At 35.1% G+C, this 23,961-nt stretch overlaps 1 protein-coding gene and 1 long non-coding RNA gene across 6 annotated transcripts; one reads left to right on the top strand and one right to left on the bottom strand.

Moving 5' to 3' along the window:
- Positions 1-3,458: 3,458 nt before the first annotated feature.
- On the bottom strand, positions 3,459-22,869 carry LOC115215607. 5 transcript variants are annotated; one of them, XM_029784841.2, is made up of 7 exons: positions 22,636-22,869; positions 17,941-17,997; positions 13,446-13,511; positions 12,104-12,241; positions 9,601-9,769; positions 7,146-7,388; positions 3,459-3,747 (listed from the first exon to the last, which is right to left on the bottom strand). In XM_029784841.2, exons 2-7 carry the CDS (start codon positions 17,959-17,961, stop codon positions 3,647-3,649), a joined length of 738 nt encoding a protein of 245 aa, XP_029640701.1. In that variant the 5' UTR covers positions 17,962-17,997; positions 22,636-22,869; the 3' UTR covers positions 3,459-3,646. The 5 variants fall into 5 exon arrangements, with proteins under 5 accessions (XP_029640701.1, XP_029640693.1, XP_036357240.1 ...); XM_029784833.2 differs by lacking the exon at positions 22,636-22,869 and adding an exon at positions 22,608-22,626; XM_036501347.1 differs by lacking the exon at positions 22,636-22,869 and adding an exon at positions 20,249-21,147.
- LOC118762582 lies at positions 7,508-20,892 on the top strand. The gene is made up of 3 exons (XR_004998342.1): positions 7,508-7,714; positions 19,171-19,175; positions 20,881-20,892. It is a non-coding gene; the product is annotated as an uncharacterized LOC118762582 (long non-coding RNA).
- Positions 22,870-23,961: the final 1,092 nt, after the last annotated feature.

Raw genomic sequence — 23,961 nt, forward strand, 5'->3', positions numbered from 1 at the left:
ACTTCACTGGGTATTAAAGGGTTTTCTAGAGGGTTGGTAGTAGTTGTGAGATGTAATGTTTTCTGACATTAAAGACAAAGGCCACTCTTTGAGATACAATTTTAAGTGATGTTTGGGGTACTGTCATATTAAATTTTTTTCATGTTTATAGTAATTGTTTCTTTGTGATGCTGAAGGAGACATGATTGGTGTGACCTCATTTCAGAATATTTTCAAAGTTTTGCTTAAGGACTCAGCTCAAGGTTGGTATAAGGTTGCATACAGATGACACTTGGATATGGAAGAATAAAAGTGGTATTATCTCCAGAGATGACCTGTGAATTGTTGATGTATGGGAAGAAGAATGTGGGGAGCAAAATTGAACCAAATTTGATAGTGTAGATCTGAGAAAATTCCATCAGTATATACCATTGTAGCATACGCTCAGTGAAATTCTCTCTCTCTCTCTCTGTTATATATAACATAAATACGGACATAGCAGATAACAGCTAACCTTCGGCCGTTTGGACCCTGTTATGTCTACTACTCTGATTGGTTGGTATTGGCGCAATTTGTCTCTTGCTCTATTACGCGCCAAAGTGCAACCCAATCAATTGCAACCTTCTGATAAGGTCCCGTGACACAGTCTTCTAAATTCTCCGTTGGAGCCTCCTAGTTACTATAAAAGTTAGATCAACAAACCGTATTTCGTCTTTGGTTCTAGACCTTCTGAGGTCTCGCCACTGACTACAGAGCACTCAGCCAGTTCCAGCAACAACACCAACGGTAGCATTAACACTTCGTCTCGCAGCATTCTGGACCTCCACCGCTGTCACCTTCATCTTATCGATGCCAACAACATCTCTACATACACAGCAACTTCGCTCTGGTCTAACTTCACGCTGTTTGTGAATACTTCACCATAGATAACAGCAAGAACTACCTGCGAGATTTTTCTGTACCAAGTAATCTGGCAGCAGCATGGTAGCCACCACTTTTCCGTACAACATGTATCGCACAGGTTCTGCTATTTTCGCCTCAACTTCTTGTTACAGAACTCAACTATGAACAAGTATTTATCTTCATTGTGTCTGAATTACTTCTAGTGTCCTGTTATAGACTCTTTCTATGCTCTGTATTTTATCTCAAACACATACACCCTTGTTTGTAAACACATACACATTATGTATGCATGACGGCCTCTCTATTGTCTATTATTATTATTATATATGTACTTATGACGCACACACAGACACACACTCTGCTAACATCTAAATAAAACCTTTCTCTTAACATTCTACGGTTGTGTCATCTTTCTTTTCCTTCTGGCACTCAAACTCATTTATTCATTTTTGCTTTTATTGTAAGTGACTGTGCAGTATATTAAAAGAGTCATTCATTCGTCGCCTCTCCTTTTGCACGGTCATTCTACACCATAATAATTCAAGCTGATGGGAACAATCAATCTAAGAGAAATGAAAAGAGTCTCAAGATGGGTAGTTTTAGTAAGAAACTGCAAGACTTAGCTGAAAACTTTGCTGGTGTAAAAGACCAATGACAGTGTTTTCACCAAATTTCTTGAGTACAAAGGCCTACTTGTGAGTAGCATAAGACAGTTGGTCTCTAATAGACTTAGATTTATGAAAGCAGTACTTGAGATCATTAAGGAGGAAGAAGATTTCAAGGTGTTGGAGAAGATAATTGTTTGCATCAACTTTGAGAAAGTGTGTGCTAGGAAACAGTAAGGTCAGAGGACTTGACCATTTTGGGATTGTAACAAACTAGCATGTTTCCAAAGATTGGGGTATACCCCTGCAGAGACAGAAAGGAAAATAGAGAGCTTGAAGTGCTTTTTGAAATGGAGGCTATCTCAGGTGTGCATTGTTAGAAAGTATCAGAAGCTACTAAAAAAATTGGCTGTGCAGTCAAAGAAGGCACACTTCACATTTTGGATGATAATCTTGTCTTGCAAGAGTTGCAAAGCTAGGTAAAAGCCATTTACTTTGTAGTGGGGTTGAAGGACTTTTGTTTTATCTCAGTTTCTGTAGCATGGCTACATATGAGCCACTTGAAAAATTGGAGCTATGAAATTAGGCTTTGTAGGGGACATAGCTGAGAAAATAGTTTCAGTGACCTACCTAGTTGTTTCAAGTTAGTGGTCATTAAGGAGGAACTTTTGGAGAAAGTGTTATTAATGGCTATCTCCATTACTTTTATGATTTTGGAAGTATGACAAGTGACAGTTGGTGAGATCTGAAGGATTGCCTTTCTTGGAAATGAGATACCATGTAGCAAATTTAGAAGGAATCTTACTAGTTCAGAAGAAGAGGCCATTGTAGTTGTGGCAGAGATGCAAAAAGTAAGAACTAATTGGACATGAGCCTGTAACGGACACATGTGTGTGTACATTGGAGTTACTAAATGTAGTTAAGGGTCACTATATGTAGATGGTCAGTAGCAGGATGAAACAGCATAATAACAACATCGAAGAAGGAAGGAATAATATTCACAAATTTATTTGCCAGCAGTGATTAATAAAATATACATAATAGTAACTGAGAATAGTAATGATGTGTTAGTGGCTCACTAGTAGTTGGAAGGGTGTAAGCTGCGCATTCTGCTAACAGAGAAAAAGAAAGGGCAAGGATTACAAAGTCCCTTTCGATTTGGCTGATGCTATTGCTCCTGGCTGTGCTGCCTATTAGTGAGAGAGAGAGAGAGAGATGATCTCAGTTGGACTGACTCTTTCGTGACCAGCAAAATATAAAAAATCTCATTTTTCAGATATTTTATATATGCTAGGCTACTGGTTTTAAGTTGATATTAATTAAATTAATATTCAATTTATCTCCCTCATTATTTCAATTTTAAAATAATTATGTTCTCTAATCGGCAACATTAACTACAGTAAATTATCTACTGCAGAACTGTTTCCGGAATTTAGCATGCCAGAACTTAGACATTTGAAAATAACCCCAATGTAAATGGTAGAACTAAGCACATGTCTAGTTTTATATGGACAACGAGTGTTTGGTTTTGCAAATTATATTGAATTGGAACGATCATACTGACGAGTCTGCAGACGAAAGATTACATAATTTATTCAGTAATAGACGAAACCGGTATATGATTAATTCTTGATTTTTATTTAATTTTCATCTGTCTTGCCCGCTTATGTTCTGGTGTTCGCTGAATTTTCTCTGGAGAACATTCTTTCTTTGTAGTTAGATTGTATGTGATCTTCTAGCGTATTGGTTATCCACCTAGTGGTTTATCCCTAAATATACACATGTATTGAAATTTTTTCTGATTTTTCAGATATTTTATATATGCTAGGTTACTGGTTTTAAATTGATATTAATTAAATTAACATTCAATTTATCTCCCTCATTATATATATATAATGCTAAATTAAAAAGAAACAGCAACAACACATCAGTATATAAACAATAATAGCAATAAGGAAGAATAGAACAGTACAAAGTAAACTTTTAAAATCTTTCATTCAAATTTTATTTTAGCTGACTTTTTACAGTTCTAGCTCTAAGTCGCAAATAAACAGACAGGAGCAACAGTTTTTCAATTGGAACATCGAGGAAGAATTCTCAGAAACTCAAGCAGCATGGAAGCAACTAATGAACAACTTGAAGCATCACATTAGTAAAACCTAACCCTTAGTAAACAAAGGAGGGTCATTGATAAGGGTGAACATAATCACATTTGAATGGTACAAGCTTTTTCTGACATCAATTAAGTTTTGGTATTCATCTGAAAAAGAAAATTAAGAAAAATAGAGTATATATTCATACACATACAAACATATGTGTGTATGTGTGTATACATACATACAAATACATATATATATATATATATATATATATATATATATATATATATATATGTATATATATTTGTGTGTGTGTGTGTGTGTATACATATATATATATGTATGTATGTATGTATGAATGTATGTATGTACGTATGTATACATGTATGTGTATATATATATATATGTGTGTGTGTATATATATGTATAGATATATATGCATATATGTATATATATATATGTCTCCTGTGGAGGGCTCTTCATTAGGCCTTGGGCCCAACAATGACATTTCATGCATTGAGTACATATTAAATTTTATTAAACTTGAACAATATTTTGCAAGCAGTGAACAATTTTCATCAAAACAATGATATAATTGTCAATTTGGAATGTATTGCAAAGCTGCATGATAAACAACAACACCATCCACCATCGTCACCACATTTGCCATACACACACCTTTCAGACTTCTAACACCACCACCATCAGTACCTTTGACTTCGCAACCTTCCCCTCCACCACCATCTTTCACATCGCTTGCTCTCACTCTCATCCCTGACCACCACCATCACCACCACCATCATCACTGCTGCCTCCACCTCTATCACAACTACAGCTCATAATATTACTATCACCCCATTACCATCACAAAGAGGCTAAATGTGTGTAAAAGAATTTAGTGTTCAAAGTTGGGAATAAAAACAGGACAGTGAAGACATACAAGGAAACCAAACAAAAACAAACATGGAGGGTTGTTAGACTAGAATGAGGATAAAATACTGAATGCTGGAGAAATATTTTATTTGACAAGAGAAAAGATAGAAAAGTGAGATAGGATATGTCTAGTCCTTAGAACAGTCCTGAAAGAAAGGAAAGATGATCACGTGAGGAAAAGAAAGATGGACGACGGTCACACGTGAACAACAAGAGATTGAACAGGAGAAAGAGAGGGAGATGGAGAGAGAGACAGATAGAAAACAATGAAGGGGAGAAAAAAGGGAATTAGAGAAAGAATGCAAGAGAAAACAGTATAGAGTAGAGTCGCATCAAAAAGATTAAAACAAACTTACTTGGAAAGCTACACAAATTCCAGAACAGGTTGCCATTGCACAGTGCGAAATATCCCAACAATGCTGTCATGCTTCAGGACCAGTTACTGCAAAAGCCTAGGTTTCAGGGGCCCACATCTTTTTAATATTCTCCCAAAGAGCCTAAGGGACCTACACAAGGTGGATGTAGGTGTTTTCAAAACAAAACTGGGATCTCTTCTTGTTGAGAGTCCCAGATAAACCTACCTTGCAGCAGGAGGCGCAAATGAGAGCAGCGACATGACCAGAGGGAAGCCATCTTTCCAACTGCTATCTTCACCAAGTCAAGACGGCTTATCCTGTCCCTCTCAAGCTGTCTCCTTAACGCTTTCAAAATAATTTTTCCATCGTCTTAGCTTAACAGCCCTCATCATTTGTTTTTACTGTGTTATTCTCTTTGTTCTGTCTTTTACTGTTTTTACTTATATTGTTTTTACTGACTTGTTTTGTTCTTACTGTCCTGTTCTTGTTACCACTTTTACCTCTCCGCAAAAAATCCCAAATTTTATTTAATTTGCTTTGCGGGAAGGACTGTTTCAATGAAGTCGCGTCTTGTCCTTACCTTCGAAACGCAGAGTAGATGAAACAGGGACAACTGAAGAAGGGGAATATTCCTTGTGTTGTATGTCTTGTACTCTGTTTTCGTTGTTTGAAAAAAGTTTGTTTCCATGTTTTTGTTTTTATGTTTTCGTTTCTTCTTGTGTTCAACGTTTTTTTGATGTCCTGTACCCATATATGCATGTATATATACATATATGATTTTGATTTTGATTTGATTTTGATTTTTCCAGTTTCAGCTAATGAGCTGTGGCCATGCTGGGGCACCGCCATTTGGTTTGCTACACGGGTTTACCTCACGGATGCTTTTTAGCAAACGCCATCTGATGCATGAGAGAGTTCGATGCAGCTGCCCTCATCTGCACCTCCTGCCGTGAAGTTGGTTCATCCGGGACACCTGACAGGAAGAGATCCAGTCCTACTTTAAAGACATCCGCATCTACACCATGCAGGTCCCTCAGGTTCTTCGGGAGGACATTGAAGAGCCGTGGGCCTCTGAAGCCCAGGCTATCACAATATCTTGTCCTATATGTATGTATATATGCATATATTTATATATTAGTAGCAGTATTGCCCGGCGTTGCTCGGGTTTGTAAAGGAAATAACTATATAAGCATTTTTAGAGAGTTACTTCCCTTATAGATGCCAATTCGGGCTTTCTTAGCCATTTCTGTTTTGGTGTCTTCAAGCCATGAAGTCGTTCTAAAAGAACGCTGGTCTCCTTGACAACGCTTTACGACGTTGATTTCCTTACACTCCCTTCCCCACAGCTTCACGAGGGAGGGAAGAAGGGGGAGAAGCAAACAGGTGCAGTGTGACCATGGACGCCAACTCCGCCGCCATCGACACACGAAAAATTATGCATTAAAATGGAATAAAAAATTATGTTAAATTATTTTTAAAATCGTAGACTCATCGTAGACGCGCGCTAATACTCAGACGGGCTCGATATGAATCACGACTATAAGATACCCGAATTTGGTTAAACTGCACTGCAAAATGTGGGAGTAGTTAGGAATCTAAATCGAAGGGGACAGACTCACACAACTACAGTTTTATATATATATATAGATTTATATTATTATATGATCGAACGCCACACATCCTTTTCCAAGTAAGTTTTATCTCTCTCTCTCTCTCTCTCTCTCTCTCTCTCTCTCTATATATATATATATATATATATATATATATAGCAGAAAACACTTGCCCAAGGTTCCACAAGGTGGAACTGAACCCAGAACCATGTGATTGGGAAGCAAACGTCTTACCGCTTAAGTTAATCAGGTTGTTCAGGAAGATGTTATATAACTGTAACAAGGGAAAAGGAGACTCTGTAGATAGAAGTAGTCACAGAGGTATCATAGCATCATATTGTTGGACCAGGTGATGAAAGTTACAGAAAGAGTTATAGACCAATGAATTAGAGAGACAATTATGTTAGATGAGATGTAGTTTGGTTTTGTGCTAGGGAAAAGTACCATTGATACCCTCTTTCTGATGATATAAGAAACTACCAGTGGAAGAGAAAAGTTAAGAAAGACATGAGATGAAGAGGCAAGGTAAGATATCAAGATGGTTGACCTCAAAAAGAAGGTAACAAAAGATTGAGATGAGTGCTAATGTGTTGTAAGTTAAATGATAAACAACAATACTATTGCTAAGAATGACAGCTACTAGATAAGAAATTTACTTACCACTTCGGTAAAAATCATTAAAATGACTGTCTGACTTGAACTGGTGGATTACTATAGTTTTGCCCTGGATATCCCAGGTAGTTTGTCTAAACTGATGAATGTCATTAGAGGCAACAACACCATGAGCAACTTCAAATTTATCCATAATGGCTGCCGCAGGCCTGACATACTCTTTCTCAAACTTGGTAATTAATTCATCTGGAAACTGTACTTCAACTTCCATTAGCATAAATGTGGTATAAGCTAGTAAAGAACACAAATGGGAAAGAAACAAAATAGAAAAATATAATCTTCATATAAATCATAGGTCTGCATACATGTGTGGCTATATGAATGTAATATTTGTATATATGCATTATCATTTAATTACGGTAGTAGTTGAATAATATTCTTAAGGCTGCAATTTACTCACATGCAACATCTTTCAGACTTTGTTGCTAATTCAGTTCTTAACCAAATTGAAAACTGTTAACATTTTTGAAGAGGACTGGTCACTAGCTACATTTTGGCATTAAAAAAATTGAGATTTGGCCCAGTAGAAAAAAGTTTACCTCAAAATATGTAGCAACGTTACATACTCATAAATCTTTCACATTCTTAATTTCATTGACAATTAATCTACTTTCATATTGGGATTCTTAATACTACAGCTTTCCAATGAATGGTGGTGTTGGTGTTGGGAGGGGGGTTCGGAGGAATTACTTGCTTTTATAAATAACTTCATACTAATTTTTGTTTTAAACAACCTAAATTATTCAATAAAATACAGCTACTTGTGACTGTGTCTCCACATACAGTACTGAATCCTGTAGTAGGGCTGTTCAGAAAAGGCACAATTTTAAGTCATTATATTTCGTACTACTTTTAATTTTAATTTTAAATTTATTAACAATGAAGTTATCTATATGCTTTAATAAATCATATGTCACTAACCACTGTCAAATTAAATTTATTACATAACACAAGTGTTTATTTTTAATTTCAGTTAGCAACAATTATTATTTTCATCAACTCAAGATCTACGAGACTGAAGGTGAACCTGGTCACTGAAAATTTTGGGGTCTTGCAATTTGTTATCGTTTGGTGAGCCATGTTGCAAATGATTATATTGTTGTTGTTGTTATGAAATCAATAAGTTTTTGCTTATAAAAATGCATATAATTTATTAATAATTGCAAGAAAATAAATTAGCATAAAAGAATAACTTTATTTTATCTTTATTTTCTTTAAAATTCCAAATTCACTTGACAGAATATAGACGCTTCTGGGTGTGTCTCTATGGGTAGTACTAAAGTCATGTAGTAAGGCTATTCAGAAAAGGTATTGCTCAAAAGTGCTTATATTCTACAACTTATTTTTTACTTTTAATATTTAATTAATAAAGTTATTTTTAATATGCTATTACACTTAAGTAAGTTTAACTTTTATCATTAATTTTCACTTTCAGCCTTACATGCTTTCTGCTTTTTTTGATAATTCCTTTTTAGTTGCTTTCCTTTTTCATTTTTGTTAATTATTTAATCAGGCTAGTTCAGGCTAGTATTATATGCTTCAGATATACACATCTAATTTTATTAGGGAAAGAATAGTCTCTATAGGCAGACCTGGAGGCAGAAAAGGTGTTGTTATAAAGTGATTATATTCTAAACTTATTATTTAATACTGAAATTAATTTAAAGGGATTCTCAATTTTTGTATTATGGGAATGTAGGTAGTTTTCACTTGTGTATATCTGATATGCTTTCATAATTACTGTTGCATTGAATCATTATTGATAGATCTAGATTAGCAGTAGTCATTGCTATTATCACCAACTCAAAATCTAGGTTGCTTAAGGTGAGCCTGGTAACTGATGGTTTTGGGGTCTTGTTGTTTGTAACTGATTAGTGAACCATGGTGCAATCTTCAAGATGGTAAAATTCTCTGCCATTAATTTGGTGTGTATGGGTAATATCAGTAGCTGTTGCTCTTTGAAAGTTTATCAAATTCAGTTTTCAATTAGGTAAAATCTTAAATTATTAACTGACACATTATTAATTAACATAATAGTATAGCCTGGAAAAAAAACATGAATCACATGGAAAAATGCAAGCAAGAGAAATAATATTCTTAAGATTATAAACCTGGAAAAGTACAGGACAGGTTATTACGCTTGGAAAAGTTCAGGACAAGTTAATACATCTAGTAAAGTACAGAACAAGAAAAGTTTTACTTAAAATATTACAGCTAAGAATAAAATTTGAATATTAAAAATCCTTTGATTTTAATTTACAAAGTAACATTATAATTAAAAAAGGTACCATCATTTTGGTAAACTATTGATGCACTATTGATGAGGTGGGGTGGGATGAGGTGAGGGGGAGGGAGAGGCGGCAATGGTGAGAGGTAACTCACCTTCAAAAATAAAGAAATGTAATTTATTCAGAACTGAATCAAAATTCAAAAAATATCTCACCCAAATCAGGAATATATTGTAAAGGGACAACATATGCTTCATATTCCATATCCTGTTGTTTAAATATTCGATCACTGTTAATCCAACGTATTGCTTGCTCAAGGCTTAGGAAGCAGAGTATAACAATACAGTGGTTATTTGGCCATTCAGAATTCTCCAAGTTCGTAATCTGAAGAAGAAGAAGAGAAGAAGAAGAAGAAGGAAGAAGAAGAAGAAGAAGAAGAAGAAGAAGAGAAGAAGAAGAGAAGAAGAAGAAGAAGAAGAAGAAGAGAAGAAGAAGAAGAAGAAGAAGAAGAAGAAGAAGAAGAAGAAGAATAAGAAGAAGAAGAAGAAGAAGAAGAAGAAGAAGAAGAAGAGAAGAAGAAGAAGAAGAAGAAGAAGAAGAAGAAGAAGAAGAAAGAAGAAGAAGAAGAGAGAAGAAGAAGAAGAAGAAGAAGAAGAAGAAGAAGAAGAAGAAGAAGAAGAAGAAGAAGAAGAAGAAGAAGAAGAAGAAGAAGAAGAAGAAGAAGAAGAAGAAGAAGAAAGAAGAAGAGAAGAAGAAGAAGAAGAAGAAGAAGAAGAAGAAGAAGAAAGAAGAAGAAGAAGAAGAAGAAGAAGAAGAAGAAGAAGAAGAAGAAGAAGAAGAAGAAGAAGAAGAAGAAGAAGAAGAAGAAGATATTAGGAGAATGTGAATAGTATTCAATTGATAATGATATTTTTTTTCTTGTAAAATAATATTGATTTCTTACTTGAAAGTAAGAAAGATTTGAACTCAGACCATAGAAGATCACTGCTAGATACAATAAAGTGTTTCTGCCACTTTACTTTCCTAATATTCTTTCTAAGTTTTGGTACAAGGCCAGTATTTTAAGAGAAGTCAATTACATTAACCACAATGCTCAAAATCCCTATGTGTTGCAGCTCTACTGTTTCAAACATAGAGTAAACAGGAAGGAAACTAGCCCCAACTTTCCAAGCTGCCATGGAGTCACTGCAAACATTTATCATTTTCATTAGATTCGCCTCTATCTTCAACTAGTTGTACTACTTCCAGGACTTAATATTATAGAGTAGACAAGCAGCCATCACAAACTTTAGTTACTTATTTTTAACAACCTAGAAAGGATAAAAGTCAAAGTCAACCTTAGTAATATTTGAACTCAGAACATAAAGAGTCAAAACAAATGTTTCTAAGCACTTTATCCAGCACCTAACATTTCTACCAATTATCCTCTTTTACTCTTTTACTTCCTTAATATTAAAAAAAAAAAAAAAAAAGAATTAATATCTCATAATCTAAGAAGATACTGAGGCAAATGAACAATTTGTTTTCATGTGGAGATCAAAAGAGTGTTTACAGAAGTAGTGCGCTATTTTCACTGACAAGCACTTTGAATCCAGCTCTGTGAGTTAACGAAACACTATCTTATATGTTAATGAACTGAGCTTCTCCACATGTCTCAGAATAGGAACCATTAATATTTTGGTTAGTAAACAGAGCCATGTCAACTCAATCAACTTCAATATAAATGGAGACTTAGTTAAATAAAATCAATCCTTTCACAAAATGACCCATACAGTCAATATTTAGCAGAGTATATTACAGGTAACTTTACTAAGACCCCTGTACTCATTCAAGCACAGCAGAAACAACAGACACTTATAGGTTCTCTTGGCAAGTAAAAATCCCTGTGTTGTAGCTCTATTATTCCATACAGAGTAAACAAGAGAGAAACTAGCCTCAATCTTCCAAGTTGCCACAGTGTTACTGTCAATATTTATCATTTTCACCAGCTTCACTTCTATCTTCAACTAGTACTTCTACTTCCAGGACAATATTGTAGAGTAAACAAGCAGGCCGTCACAATCTTTAGTTACCTGAACCATTTAAGTAAGACATTCACACTAACCTTATCACTTTGTTTCTTATAACTCATAAAATCATTCTCGTCTTATTATTATAAAGACTTGCTATCACACAAACTAGTCATCACATTAGCAAACCACTGTACAAACTTATTGCCAGATTCATCAGTTTTCAGGTAATCTATGTTTCCATCCCCCTGTGCCATGTTTCAGCTGCAACATTTATCAGTAACAATACAAGCTAGCTATTATATGTGCAAGCCAAAGGTGGTGAGCTGGCAAAATTGCTAGCATACTGGACAAAATGCTTAGTGGCACTTCATCCATCCTTACATTCTGAGTTCAAATTCTGTCAAGGTTGACTTTTACCTTTCATCTTTTCAGGGTTGATAAAATAATACCAGTTGAGTTCTTGGGTAATCTGATGCTATTGATTACCCACCTTCCTGAAAATTTTAGGCCTTGTGCCTAAAATAGAAAAGATAATATGTACTAGCTGCCACATGTCTCAGTTACAATACATCCAGCTACTAACAGTTTCAGCTACCACATGTTTTAACCACTGAACAAACTAGGCAATACATAACTTAACAACCACAAAATTAAGCAAGTACAGCCTGATCACAACTACACAAAACAATAAAACACTTTATCTCACTTGATCTGAAAATCCAATAAATTTTCCACCATAATTCTGAATAATTTTTTGCTGTAAAACCCAGGCATTGCGGAAGCTCTGTTTACTTTCAGATCCATATCGAAAAATTACATAAACTTCTTTTAAAGCAGCCGGAAACTGCAAAACAAGTACAAAATACATAAACATCTTTCTGAGTACCAAGAAATTAGAGGTATTATTTATCCCCACTTAAACATGGATGTTTTGTAAGAACAAACTATACTGTGATAGATGCCATAAGAGAAACTCTCATATTGGTTTTTGGTGTAAAATGCACTCTTGCTTATATTGCTATTGGTTTTTGGTGTAAAATGCACTCTTGCTTATATTGCTAGCAGGGAGATAAATTCCCACTATTTCTAATGCTGAGATCACCCACTTGATTTCAACCAACGATGGATGTCGTCATACAACCACTACCTCTAGTACTCAAGTGTCTATTATTGATGAGACCAAGGAAGGTTGAAATCAAGTGATCTGATGGACTCAGCACTTGAGATAGCAGAGATTCATCTCCCCACTAGCAATATAAGCAAGAGTGCATTTTGAACTAAAACCCAATATGAGAGTTTCTCTCACAGTATCTACTGTGGTATAGTTTGTTCTAACAGAATATTCATGCTTAATTGGGGATAATTACCTCTCAGTATTAGTATTGCTTCTGTTGCTAGAATATATTTTTTAACAAGAAATTAGATAAAGCTTTTTTTTCAGTTTTGTTTCATTTGTCTCATTAAATATGTGTATCCACAGATGTTTGGTCAGAAGCAGAACTTCAAAATTTGGTTGTATCACAGTCATTGACAACCTATCCTTAAGTAAGCAAGTCAGCCCACAATTTTAGGTTTAAAACATGTGATCTTTCGTTTTAAGGATACCAGTGTGGATAAGTATTTTTGTATTTGTTACATTAAGTGACTTTTATAAAATATCACTGGTTTTGAAGTGTATGTCCATCTTATCAAATATTAAAAATTCAAAGTCAAGGATTAGGAAATAAGAAAAAAATTGGAAATTAAAACAGTTTGTTCTCATATTACCTGCATAGTTAAGAACATGTTTTGTGTGTGTGTGTGTGTGTGTGTGTTATACATATAAGTATAAAGAAATATAACTAATTATTGACAGTCAGATAGATATAGATAATATAGTAACAAGAACACTTCAGATGGTTCTTAAATGATAAAACAAATGTGATACTAAAGCAGATTTAAGGATGAGAGAACAATATAGCACCTCAGACATTTTATAACTGAAGAATAATATAGAACCTCAGATGTTTTAGTATTAAATTAAAAGTAAAACAAAAGCGACAATTTACAATATTTTCTCGTTTCCAGTTGTTTAGAAGTGGTGTGCATGGAGCCGAAGGATCTCTTGTTTGCACCTGAAAGAAATAAAACAAACAACAAAAATTGAATAATATAATAGTATAGAGAGTAAAAATTAGTTGGTCTCTATTACTAGGAAGATTGAACCAATAGGTATATTAGCCATTGACACAACACAATATTTATGACAGAATACAAACTGTTGATACTTCTGCCAGTAAGCAGATTCATCATCAACTTGGCCACCTGCAACTATGGCTGAGACATCATTGTCATCATTGGTAGTGTTAACGGTGATGGCATCATTTAACATCGATTTTCCATTCTGCTATGAGTTGGACAATTTGACAGGAGGTGGAAGGCTAGGAACCATACCATATTCCATTGTCTGTTTTGGCATGGCTTCTATAGCTGGATGCCCCTCCTAATGCAAACCATTTTACAATGTGTACTGGGTGCCTTTTATGTGGAACCAGCACCAGTGCTTTTCACAAGGTGCTATCACCAACACTTTTCATGTAGCACCAGCACCAGTGCTTTTTATGTGGCACCAGCACAAGTGCTTTTTACATGGCACCAGCACTTTATACATAGCACCATCACCACTGCTTTTTATGTGACACCAACACCAGTGCGTTTTATGTGGAACCAGCACCAGTGCTTTTTATATGGAACCAGTATCAGTGCTTTTTACATGTTACCAGCTTCAAGAGGGCCACCATGTACTTTAGTGGGAGTGGGGAGTAGTGAAGAGTGTGTGGCTGTGTGCCAGTTGAAAGATTTATGGTATTGAGAGGACAGATATAAGTGTCACTGTAAATAGATACATATATACCTCAGTTGGAAAACAAAGATAAGTGAGTTGAAGAATAAGATAAAAAGAATGGCAGTGAGAGAGATGATGGTAGAGATGTGTTGGGACATGCCCTTCAGAGACATTGGGGGTGGTGAGAATAGGTGAAGTGATATAGAAGTTGTGGCTAAGTAAGAGGGTAGGATGAGATGACTGCAGCAAATGATGCAGAGAAATATAGGAGAGGCTCAGGAGTAGGAATTGCAGCAGATATGTGAGGACGTTGAGATAGTAGGCAAGTGAAGAGTTGATGATGGAGAGCAGCACAAGGGAGGGGAGAGAAGGCACAGAAAGGAGGTGATTGGTGGAGACAGTAAGCAGGGAAAGACAAGTAACTGCTGGAGAGTAAAGGTATCTGAGTAAGCCACAGGGTATAGTATGTGCTTATTCTGCTCTTAGATGATAGAAGTGATGGGTTTTGGAGGATGAAATGTGACAGGAGATAGAAGGTTGACAGGGCAGAGAGGATGGAGGTAAGCATTACCAAGGTAGGTTTGAGATATTAATACTGCTATGACAGGTGGGTCTTCTTGAATACAGCAAAGTGTCAAATATCCATTGTCATCTCCTTTGTAAGGCTTAGCCTTTTCAGATTGGCCTTCAATACTTCGTCTCATGTCATCCTGGGTCTCCTTCTTCCACAACTTCCATCCACTTTAAGTGATGGGCACTTTTTTTATACAACTGTCCTCATCCATATGCATCACATATATAGTCTATTTGTTTATTTTATCTATTTCTATGTCTTATATTTATCAAAGGTATGTGACATATTTATATATTTATTTATTTACTTATTTTTTCTTATTCATCTATTTCTATTTCTCATAGGTATCACAGGTAAGTGCAAATATTTCTATTGTGTGTGTATTACCCTGTATGTTTCTGTGTATTATTTAAAAAATTTTTTCTCCCTCTCTTCTCATCCCTACTGTTTTTAGTCATGTGGTGGGGTGTGGTGGTGGGTGTTGCTGTTCCATTCATGTTCTCTACTGAGGCTTGGTCTATCTACTGTTATGTGTGTAGCCTCCAGTTCTATGTGTCAAAAGATGAATCCACAGGTTAACTGCTAACTGTAAAGTTAGGAATGTAGTGTATAGCTTACAATGTACTGAGGGATGGTGCAGAAACATGACAACTACCTACATTGGAGAGACTGCACACAACATAGGAGAGCGTATAGGTGAACATTGGCAAGAGCTCAAAGAAGGGAAAAGCTCACCAGTGCTCTGCCAACATGCTTGGGCAGAACATGGAGGCTTGATTAATAGCATAGAGATTAAAGTATCTCTATGACCCTCCTCTCACTCCTGTCCCCTTACGATGCCACTCTTGCTGACCCTCACCCTGACTTTTGGTACAGTTCCTATAGCTCTCTGTGTTGTTGCCCATGCTGCTGCCATCGTGGTAGTTGTTGTTGCTGTTGTCATTGGTCACATTGTTGATGTTGTTGCAGCCATTTGTGAAGTTATTGTATGTGTGTTTGTGTGTGTATATGGGTTCACTTACTATATTGTTTGTATCTGTGCCCTTCATACAGTTTTTTTTTTGGTGTTTACCTATTTATCTCTATTTCTTACACTTATCATATGAATGTGCATATTTGTCCATTGTGTATTACACTGATTGCATTTGTTTATTTTTTTCTCCCTTCTGTCTTTAGTTGTCATGTTGCATGGTGTGGTGGTGGGTATTATTGTTTCATTTGTGTTTTTTATTGAGGCTCAGCCTATCTATTGCTATGTGTGTAGCCTTTGTGGTCTGTCTAAGTATCATGTCAATTCTATGCGCTAATAATACCTTAACCTCTATATTATTAACTGAGCCTCTATGTTCTGCTTGAGCATGATGGTAGAGCACTGATGAGCCCTTCCCCTCTTTCAGCTCCTGCCAGTGTCACCTATACACTTCCCCCATGCTGTGTGCTGTCTCTCCAATCTCCAACATAAGTAGTTGTCAAATTTATAAATGTATATATATATATAGTTTATATCCAGTTAAATGAAGAAATGAAAATGGAGAGTAGGAAATTAATAATTATTTATTGACAAACTGGTCAACGCAGTGATTTGGAAGAATTGTTAGCATGCTGGGAAAATTCTTAGCAGTATTTCGTCTGCCGCTACATTCTGAGTTCAAATTTTGTTGAGGTCGGCTTTGCCTTTCATCCTTTCGGGGGTCAATGAAATAAGTATCAGTTACACACTGGGGTCGATATAATAGACTAGCCCCCTTCTCCCAAAATTTTCAAGGCCTTGTGCCTAGAGTAGAAACAATTATTAACAAATTCGTCATCTTTACTTCTTACAGCCATTTCAATTAATACTCAATAATTTAATTACAAGTTTGTACATTAAATTTACATTTATGTGGCATGAGCATAATTTCATCAGAGAAAAAGATATAATTTGTAATCAAATTATTGAGTGTTAATTGAAACAGCTGTCAGAAGTAAAGATGACCAATTTGTTAATAATAAATAATTATTCACTTCCTACTCTCCATTTTCTTTTCTTCATTTAACTGGATATAAACTATATGCTTGATATATAGTTATTATTATAAGGGAATTTCTTTCCCCACTAATACTAGGTATCAAACCAGTATTTCCTTGAATGTAACCATCCCTTTACGAGGTTAATATATCCTCTAATTAAATTTTTAAAAATGTATATATAGTAAATCCAACAAAAAAACAAAGAACAGACACAAGAAAAAAACAACAATGCAAGGACATAGTACATGTAAAGTATTAGCCAGCACTCAGGGAAGGAAAGAAAGGTGGTTTTACATTTCAAGCAAAGCTCTTCTTCAGATACAGGAGACAGAGAAAAGTCCAAGAGAAAAGGAAGAAAAAAAAACGCCAATGATTCACATGTGGTTACACAAAAACACCCCCCCACACACACATATATTATATACAAAATGCTGAACCTTATGAAGGAGATGACAGAAGACCAAAATATGTGATGCACTGCTGTACTTGAAAAGACCTGCCCACCACAACATAATCAAGATCCTAAAACCAAGGTGCCATGTAACAAGCACTGGTACAATGTAAAAAACACCCACTACACTCTGTGGGTGGTTGGCATTAGATAGGGCATCCAGCTAAAGAAAACAAACCAAAACAGACTATGTAGCCTGTTCCAGCCCCTGGTCTTGCCAATTCCTGTCAAACTATCCAATCCATGCCAGCATGGAAAATGGACATTAAATGTTATTGTTGATGATGATGATGATAATGACAATGATGATATTGTAGCAATAGAAGTGGTAATAATATGAAGCGGTACTATTTATCCTCACTTAAGCATGGATGTTCTGTTAGAACAAACTATGCTGCAGTAGATACCATGAGAGAAACTCTTGTATTGGCTTTTGGTACAAAATGCATAAACAAAAATGCATTTTGCACCAAAAACCAATATGAGAGTTTCTCTCATGGTATTTGCTACAGTATAGTTTGTTCTAACAGGACATCCATGTTTTAAGTTGGGATAAATTATGTATATATGTTTGTATATGTATACTTAATGTGTGTGTTACTATCATGATAACAAGGATGGAAGTAATGATAGTGCAAGACACCAACATTGTGTGTTATAGAATGATTGTTGCATGTAACTTACTCCTATGTTTTTCGTATTCATAACTGGATATAGGCTTTCAGTTCAGGGCTGGATCATCTGGAAGATGTAAGTTTTCATACAAATTAATACTTCACTTCCTGCACTTGTGAGAAAATACACCAAATAAAAAGGTGTTTCATCAACTTCACAGCCACATCATGTTTCCCATTCAGTTATACAAATACACTTACAAATGCAAATTAACTTTTTCCCCTTCTAAATGGTTTACTACATGGATTTGATATCTTCACATTACATTCCATCAATAAAATATACCATTTTAAAATCCAGTTCACTCCTCTCTTGGCAGATGTCTATTGGAACTGGCAGCAGACTGGGAAAAAAACAGTTATGTGAGCCCAAGTTTTGAGAAAGGCAATTTCAGGCCTAAAATTCTGCTGAACATATAGTTAAATATTTTGGCCAAGGTGCTTGCAAAAAGTTAGTAGATGATGATAATATTGTCAAATCCACATAAGCCTGTAAAATTAAGAAATTAAAACATTTGCAACAAACACAATAACATCCTCATCCTTGTCATTACTGTTATTGTTGCTTATATCATTCCCTTCATCATTGTCAGTCATCCTCAACGAGGATAACAAAAGCAAAACCACAGCAACAACAATATTATTAACATCCTTTTCATTATCAATATCAGTTCCTTAACACCAACAATTGCAACAGACACAAGACAACAAGGAAATATTTATGTAGTTACTTGACCTTATTTTTTGTTTAAGCCTCAATAGTTGATGACTGCAAGAAAAACATAGGTGAGAAGGTAATTCTAGAACAGACATGGGCAACTTTTTCAAGAAGTGGTCCACATGAAATATGGCTTCTCATCAAGTGAACCATACTGCTAAAATGCATTGGTGAATGAATCTATGCCAAATTAGCCAAAGGGTTTTCTTTTGAATACAGTCTTGGGTATTTGTATGTTGTAGCAGCAGCAGTACCATCTGGGATGTAGGGGCAACATTTCACTGTGGGTCTCACTTTAAGATTTGTAGAGTCAACAACTGCTTAAGCAGAAGATTAATCCTTGGGACGCAAATTTTTCTATTATGAACATGATATTATCAGGAAAGATAATCAGTTAGTATAACCCCAGTTAGTATAACTTTGAGAATTATAATAGTATGTTTTCCTAGATTAATGAGGGTTACATACAAAACTGTTTCCTTGATATCTATAGTAATTGTAACTTTGTTTAGTGAAGAAAAGATTATGTCTCCATTGGAGAAGGTTTTGGAAGTCTCTGTTCAGGGAAGTAGTGCACGCAGGTTTGATGAGGGGTGTTATGATTGGATGTAAATGATATATGTGTGCAAAAAGTTAGGCAAGTGTGAAGAATATCATATGTATTATTAAAGGTGACAGTAAAAGTATCATTAATGTACAGGATGGAGACTACAGCAGATATAACAAAAGATTCACTGGGAAACATGGTTTTTGGTGTTGGTGACATGCTTCCCTAGTAATTTGGGGGTACAGTTTTCAAAAATGAAATCGATTTTGCTTTATCATGTCAAAATCTTTCACAAATTCAAACGTCCATTTTGTGACATTTCTGGTATTGTCTATGTATGGAGTTTGACATAACTTTGAAAACAATTTTTAAATATCATTTAAAATAAGTGCAACTACAAAAGGGAAAACAAAAGTCATGATTTAAGTATCTTCAGTAAATGAAAAGTATCAAACTTGAGCAACTTACACTATTTTCAACCTAACCAGTTTTAAATATCACGATGATGACAGCAATGTCCTTTATACAATTAGATGTTAACAAACAACACATTTTTGTGGTCTTTGACATCATACATATTTCATATTTGTGGAATTTGTCTGTAGATATGCCCAGGCTGTGCTTGATTTAGTCTATCATTGCAAACCAGGTAAGACATATTTAGTTGAACCTTTAAACCATTTCTTACACAAATTGGTTTTTTGAATGTGCTTTTAGTGTTTTAATTACAAGATCACACGAGTCAAGATCACTTTTTGTCAAACATCATCAAAAAACTGTAAAAAAAAAACTTCATAGTATGCATGCTCTTTGTGGAACTTTGCCATCACAAACTTGCATTTGCTTACTTTATAACTGTTGACAATTTTGTAAATACTTTTCCCAGGTTACAGATGGCTTGAATATGTTTTGTATATCAGAAATATGGCCAGTTGTGTGAGAAGAAAATGCAAAAACAGCCCTGATGTCCTCTGCTTTATTTGTGGATGTTACACTTAATCTAGGCAGCAAAACAAAATCACAGATTTTGTGAAGAAAGCTTACTTCACTTACTTTGGTGTGTGACTGGGTCATCAAGACAAAACCTGGGCACCCTGTATAATGTTTAGAATGTGCTGAAACACTGAGACAGTGACTGATTCAAATACTTAAGCAGAAAGTTTCCAGTTTTGTCTTGTGAGAAAACTAAGGCTGGTGTGTTTGATGGGCCACAGATTAGGTGGCTGTTGCAGAACAAGCAGTTTTTGGAGACCATGTATAGCATTGAAAAAGAAACATGGAATGCATTTGCTGCAGTTGTATCTGATTTCCTTAGAAACAGGAAGTCATCAAATTATGAACTTGTGCAGACCCTCCTAATCAATTTTTGAGCACTGGGCTGCAACATGAGCCTAAAAGTGCATTTCCTGCACAGTAATGTGCACTACTTCCCTAAAAATCATAGTGCCATAAGTGAGAAAGATTCCACCAAGACATTGAAACCATGGAGACTAGGTATCAAGGCAAGTGGAACATAAACATGATGGATGACTACCACTGGTCTCTGCAAATAGACTATCATGATGCAAGTTATTCATGCAAAGCAGCAAAAAGGAAGTTCTGATGTGCATTGTTTCAGGGTTTGTAGCCTTGTTCATGTGAAATGGCTAGAATTGTTTTTGCACTTGCCATACATTTGTGTATAGTGGAGAGTAACAAGGAAGTTGTTAGACAATCTGATAAGTGCAGAGGGAGAATCAAACAGTTGTTGCTAGTCAGGAAAGTCCAGTGAACAATGGAGGTGTCAGACAAACACAGAGGAGTGAGGAAGGGAACTTTGATCACAAGCCCTTGTTGTTGGTATTCAGGTGAGAGAGGTAAGTAATGGACAGAAAGTATTCTACATGTGCAGATACCAAAGTTCAGAATGAAGTTTGAATATAGAGTTTGAACAGCAAAGATAGCTATCATTCATAAACGAGTATAACTTCATAACATGTGCCACACTTTCAATAATTGTTTAAAATGTGCAAATTGTCTCGAGCAAACACTATCACGGTCCTGTTGCTCTTGACCCAGGATGTGACAGTAAGAGAGAGGACTACATCAGTACTAGACTGGAACTTTATTTTTAGCTGCATGCATGGGAGCAATGTGAAATGGAGTCTTACACCTCATCGAACCCACAATCACTAACCACTAAGCCCCGCATCTTTATGTTTATATTTATGCATGCTTTGTACATATTTTTACATACATATTGTTTTGTTTTGCTGGTATTAATGCTATTAATAATAATAATAATGATATTAGTAGCAATAGTGTCTATGGTAATAGTAATATTAATGTAACTTAATATAAGGAATTCTTGACTTTGTATATCTGCATTTGAATATAGATATGGGTATGTTTCTATATTGTAATATTCTAATATATTGTTGTGACCAACTGTAACCTTGAATATTGTATCTTATTACTCATTGATGTACATTGTTTTGTTCTATATTATTATGTTCATATGTAGTGGTTTATTATTATGTTATTCTATATTATTATGTTCATATGTAGTGGTTTAATAAATTATATGATTGGGCATTATCTGGTAGTTGATTATTGATTAAGATGTATTACCAAATGATTAATTTAACCCTTTTGATACCAACCTACCTGAAACCACCTCTGGCTCTGTAGTACAAATGTATCGTTTTCATAAGTTTTGAATTAAAATCTTTCACCAAACCTTAGTCACAATTTCTGTTCCTAACACTACCTTAATGATAACTAAGTTATTTTACTAAATTCTATTGCTAAGAAACAAGGTATTTGTTTCTCGAGGGGAATATAATGTGTGTAAAGTAAGAGGTAATGAGTGATGTCCAAGTTGGACCGAAGTTCATAAATATTCGTAAAGAGAGAGAATTATCCAGCGGATTAGTGTTAAATCACATTCTACGTTCTTTAAAAAGGAAGGATACATAAGATAATCTAGTCCGTTGTGCATTATGTCTAAAACAAAAATATAAACAATACAATAAAATAAAGACGGACGATTTTAATTCTAGTTCTTCTGGATCAGGGATGACTGAGAACTTTGATATCTGCAATTGTAACATTACTATCATTATCTCTCGCTCTACTACGACTACTACTACAATTACTTCCGCTACCACCACCAATAGTATCATCATTATTATCAGTGACTTCCTCATCATCAATAACAGAACAGCAACACGCCGGCAAACAACAAAGCAGAATCACACATTCACAGTTCAGAAATTATAACAGAATCCTCTACGTGATCCCTCGACCTGCTAGGAAATAACAGCCAAATCTACAAATTACATCCAACCATATCTAAACAGATATATTGGAAGAACTTTGACCATGTGTCTGTTCAAACAAGATTGACATGAGACTAAACAACACCACTTACAACAATAACAATTTGATTTTTTTTTTACCACTTCTTCTTCTTCTTCTTCTTCTTCTTCTTCTACTTCTTCTTCTTCTTCTTCTTCTACAACAACAACTGCTATTAAAATACAAGTATATTTTTCAATAAAATCTAACTAAAATATTTCGATATTTGTTTATATTAACTATATTTTTGTTTGTTTTCACTCAAATTATCGATTTTAATTCCGTCGTCAGCGTTCAGTTTGGGTGTTATGGCAACTAGTTGCTAGGGAACGATATCTTTACTACGGATGCTCGCGCGGGACATTTTAAATATGTTTATTAGCATAGGCAACGGTAGTTTTTTTCTTCCTTTTTTCTTTTTAAACATATAACTACATAATGCAGCAAGCGTATGTCCAGGAAAATAAGAAAAGTCCTCCATTTATAACAACAATAGCAACAGCAGCTCCTGAGCTGGCTGTTTTCAAATCAGGAATATTTATCCTTACGTCAGCCCTAATTTATCAGGCATTTCTACGATCAAAATCATTGCAACGATGAACATCACATCATTTTTTATTTTCAGACTTTATACATCTTACACTACATTATCCAATGTAGTATATTAAATAGCACCTTTTTAAAGAAGGTAACGTATGATATACGGGAAAATTTGGCTGCTATTTTCATCTGACCAAACGATCACATAGAGCAAAATGAAGAAGCCGTTATGTCTAAAACAAGATTTCGTCTGAAAACTGACTTGTGACAAAATAAAAATATTTATCTCTTTTACTTGTTTCAGTGATTAGACTACAGTCATGAAGGGTTTAAGAGAATAAATCGACTCTAGTACTTGTTTTTAAGTCTAATACTTATTCGGCAAGACTTCCTTTTGCACCACCCCACAAAAAACACCCCCTTTATTTATTTATTTATTATTTCTACTCAAACCCCGTTTTCGGATACGGAGAATACGAATCTGCAAAAAAATTGGCAAAAATCGGTATTTTGAAATTACGCCTCCACCCCACCCCCCTAATTTTTTTCAGAAATTGTTTTTCGAAATATGCGGAAAAATATGGAGATTCTGAAAAAAATTTCCAAAAGTTTTTGTAAAATTTTTTTGGCCGAAATTTTTTTTCAAAATACGTGGAAAAATACGGAGATTATGATTCTGGAAAAAAATTTCTCAAAATTTTTGTAGTTACAGTTATGGTTAGGGTTAGGAAAAAAGTAAAAAGTGAAGAAATTGGGGGGAAGGGGGTAGGGGGCCGAAATTTCAAAATATCGATTTTTGGCAATTTTCCGGAGTCTCCATATCCGAAAACGAGGGTTTTTGGTTAAAAAAAAAAAATGGGAGAAAATGGTGGTGGTGGTGGTGGGGA

The sequence above is a fragment of the Octopus sinensis genome, linkage group LG1 (assembly GCF_006345805.1).
Source record: "Octopus sinensis linkage group LG1, ASM634580v1, whole genome shotgun sequence".
NCBI classification, from domain to species: domain Eukaryota; kingdom Metazoa; phylum Mollusca; class Cephalopoda; order Octopoda; family Octopodidae; genus Octopus; species Octopus sinensis.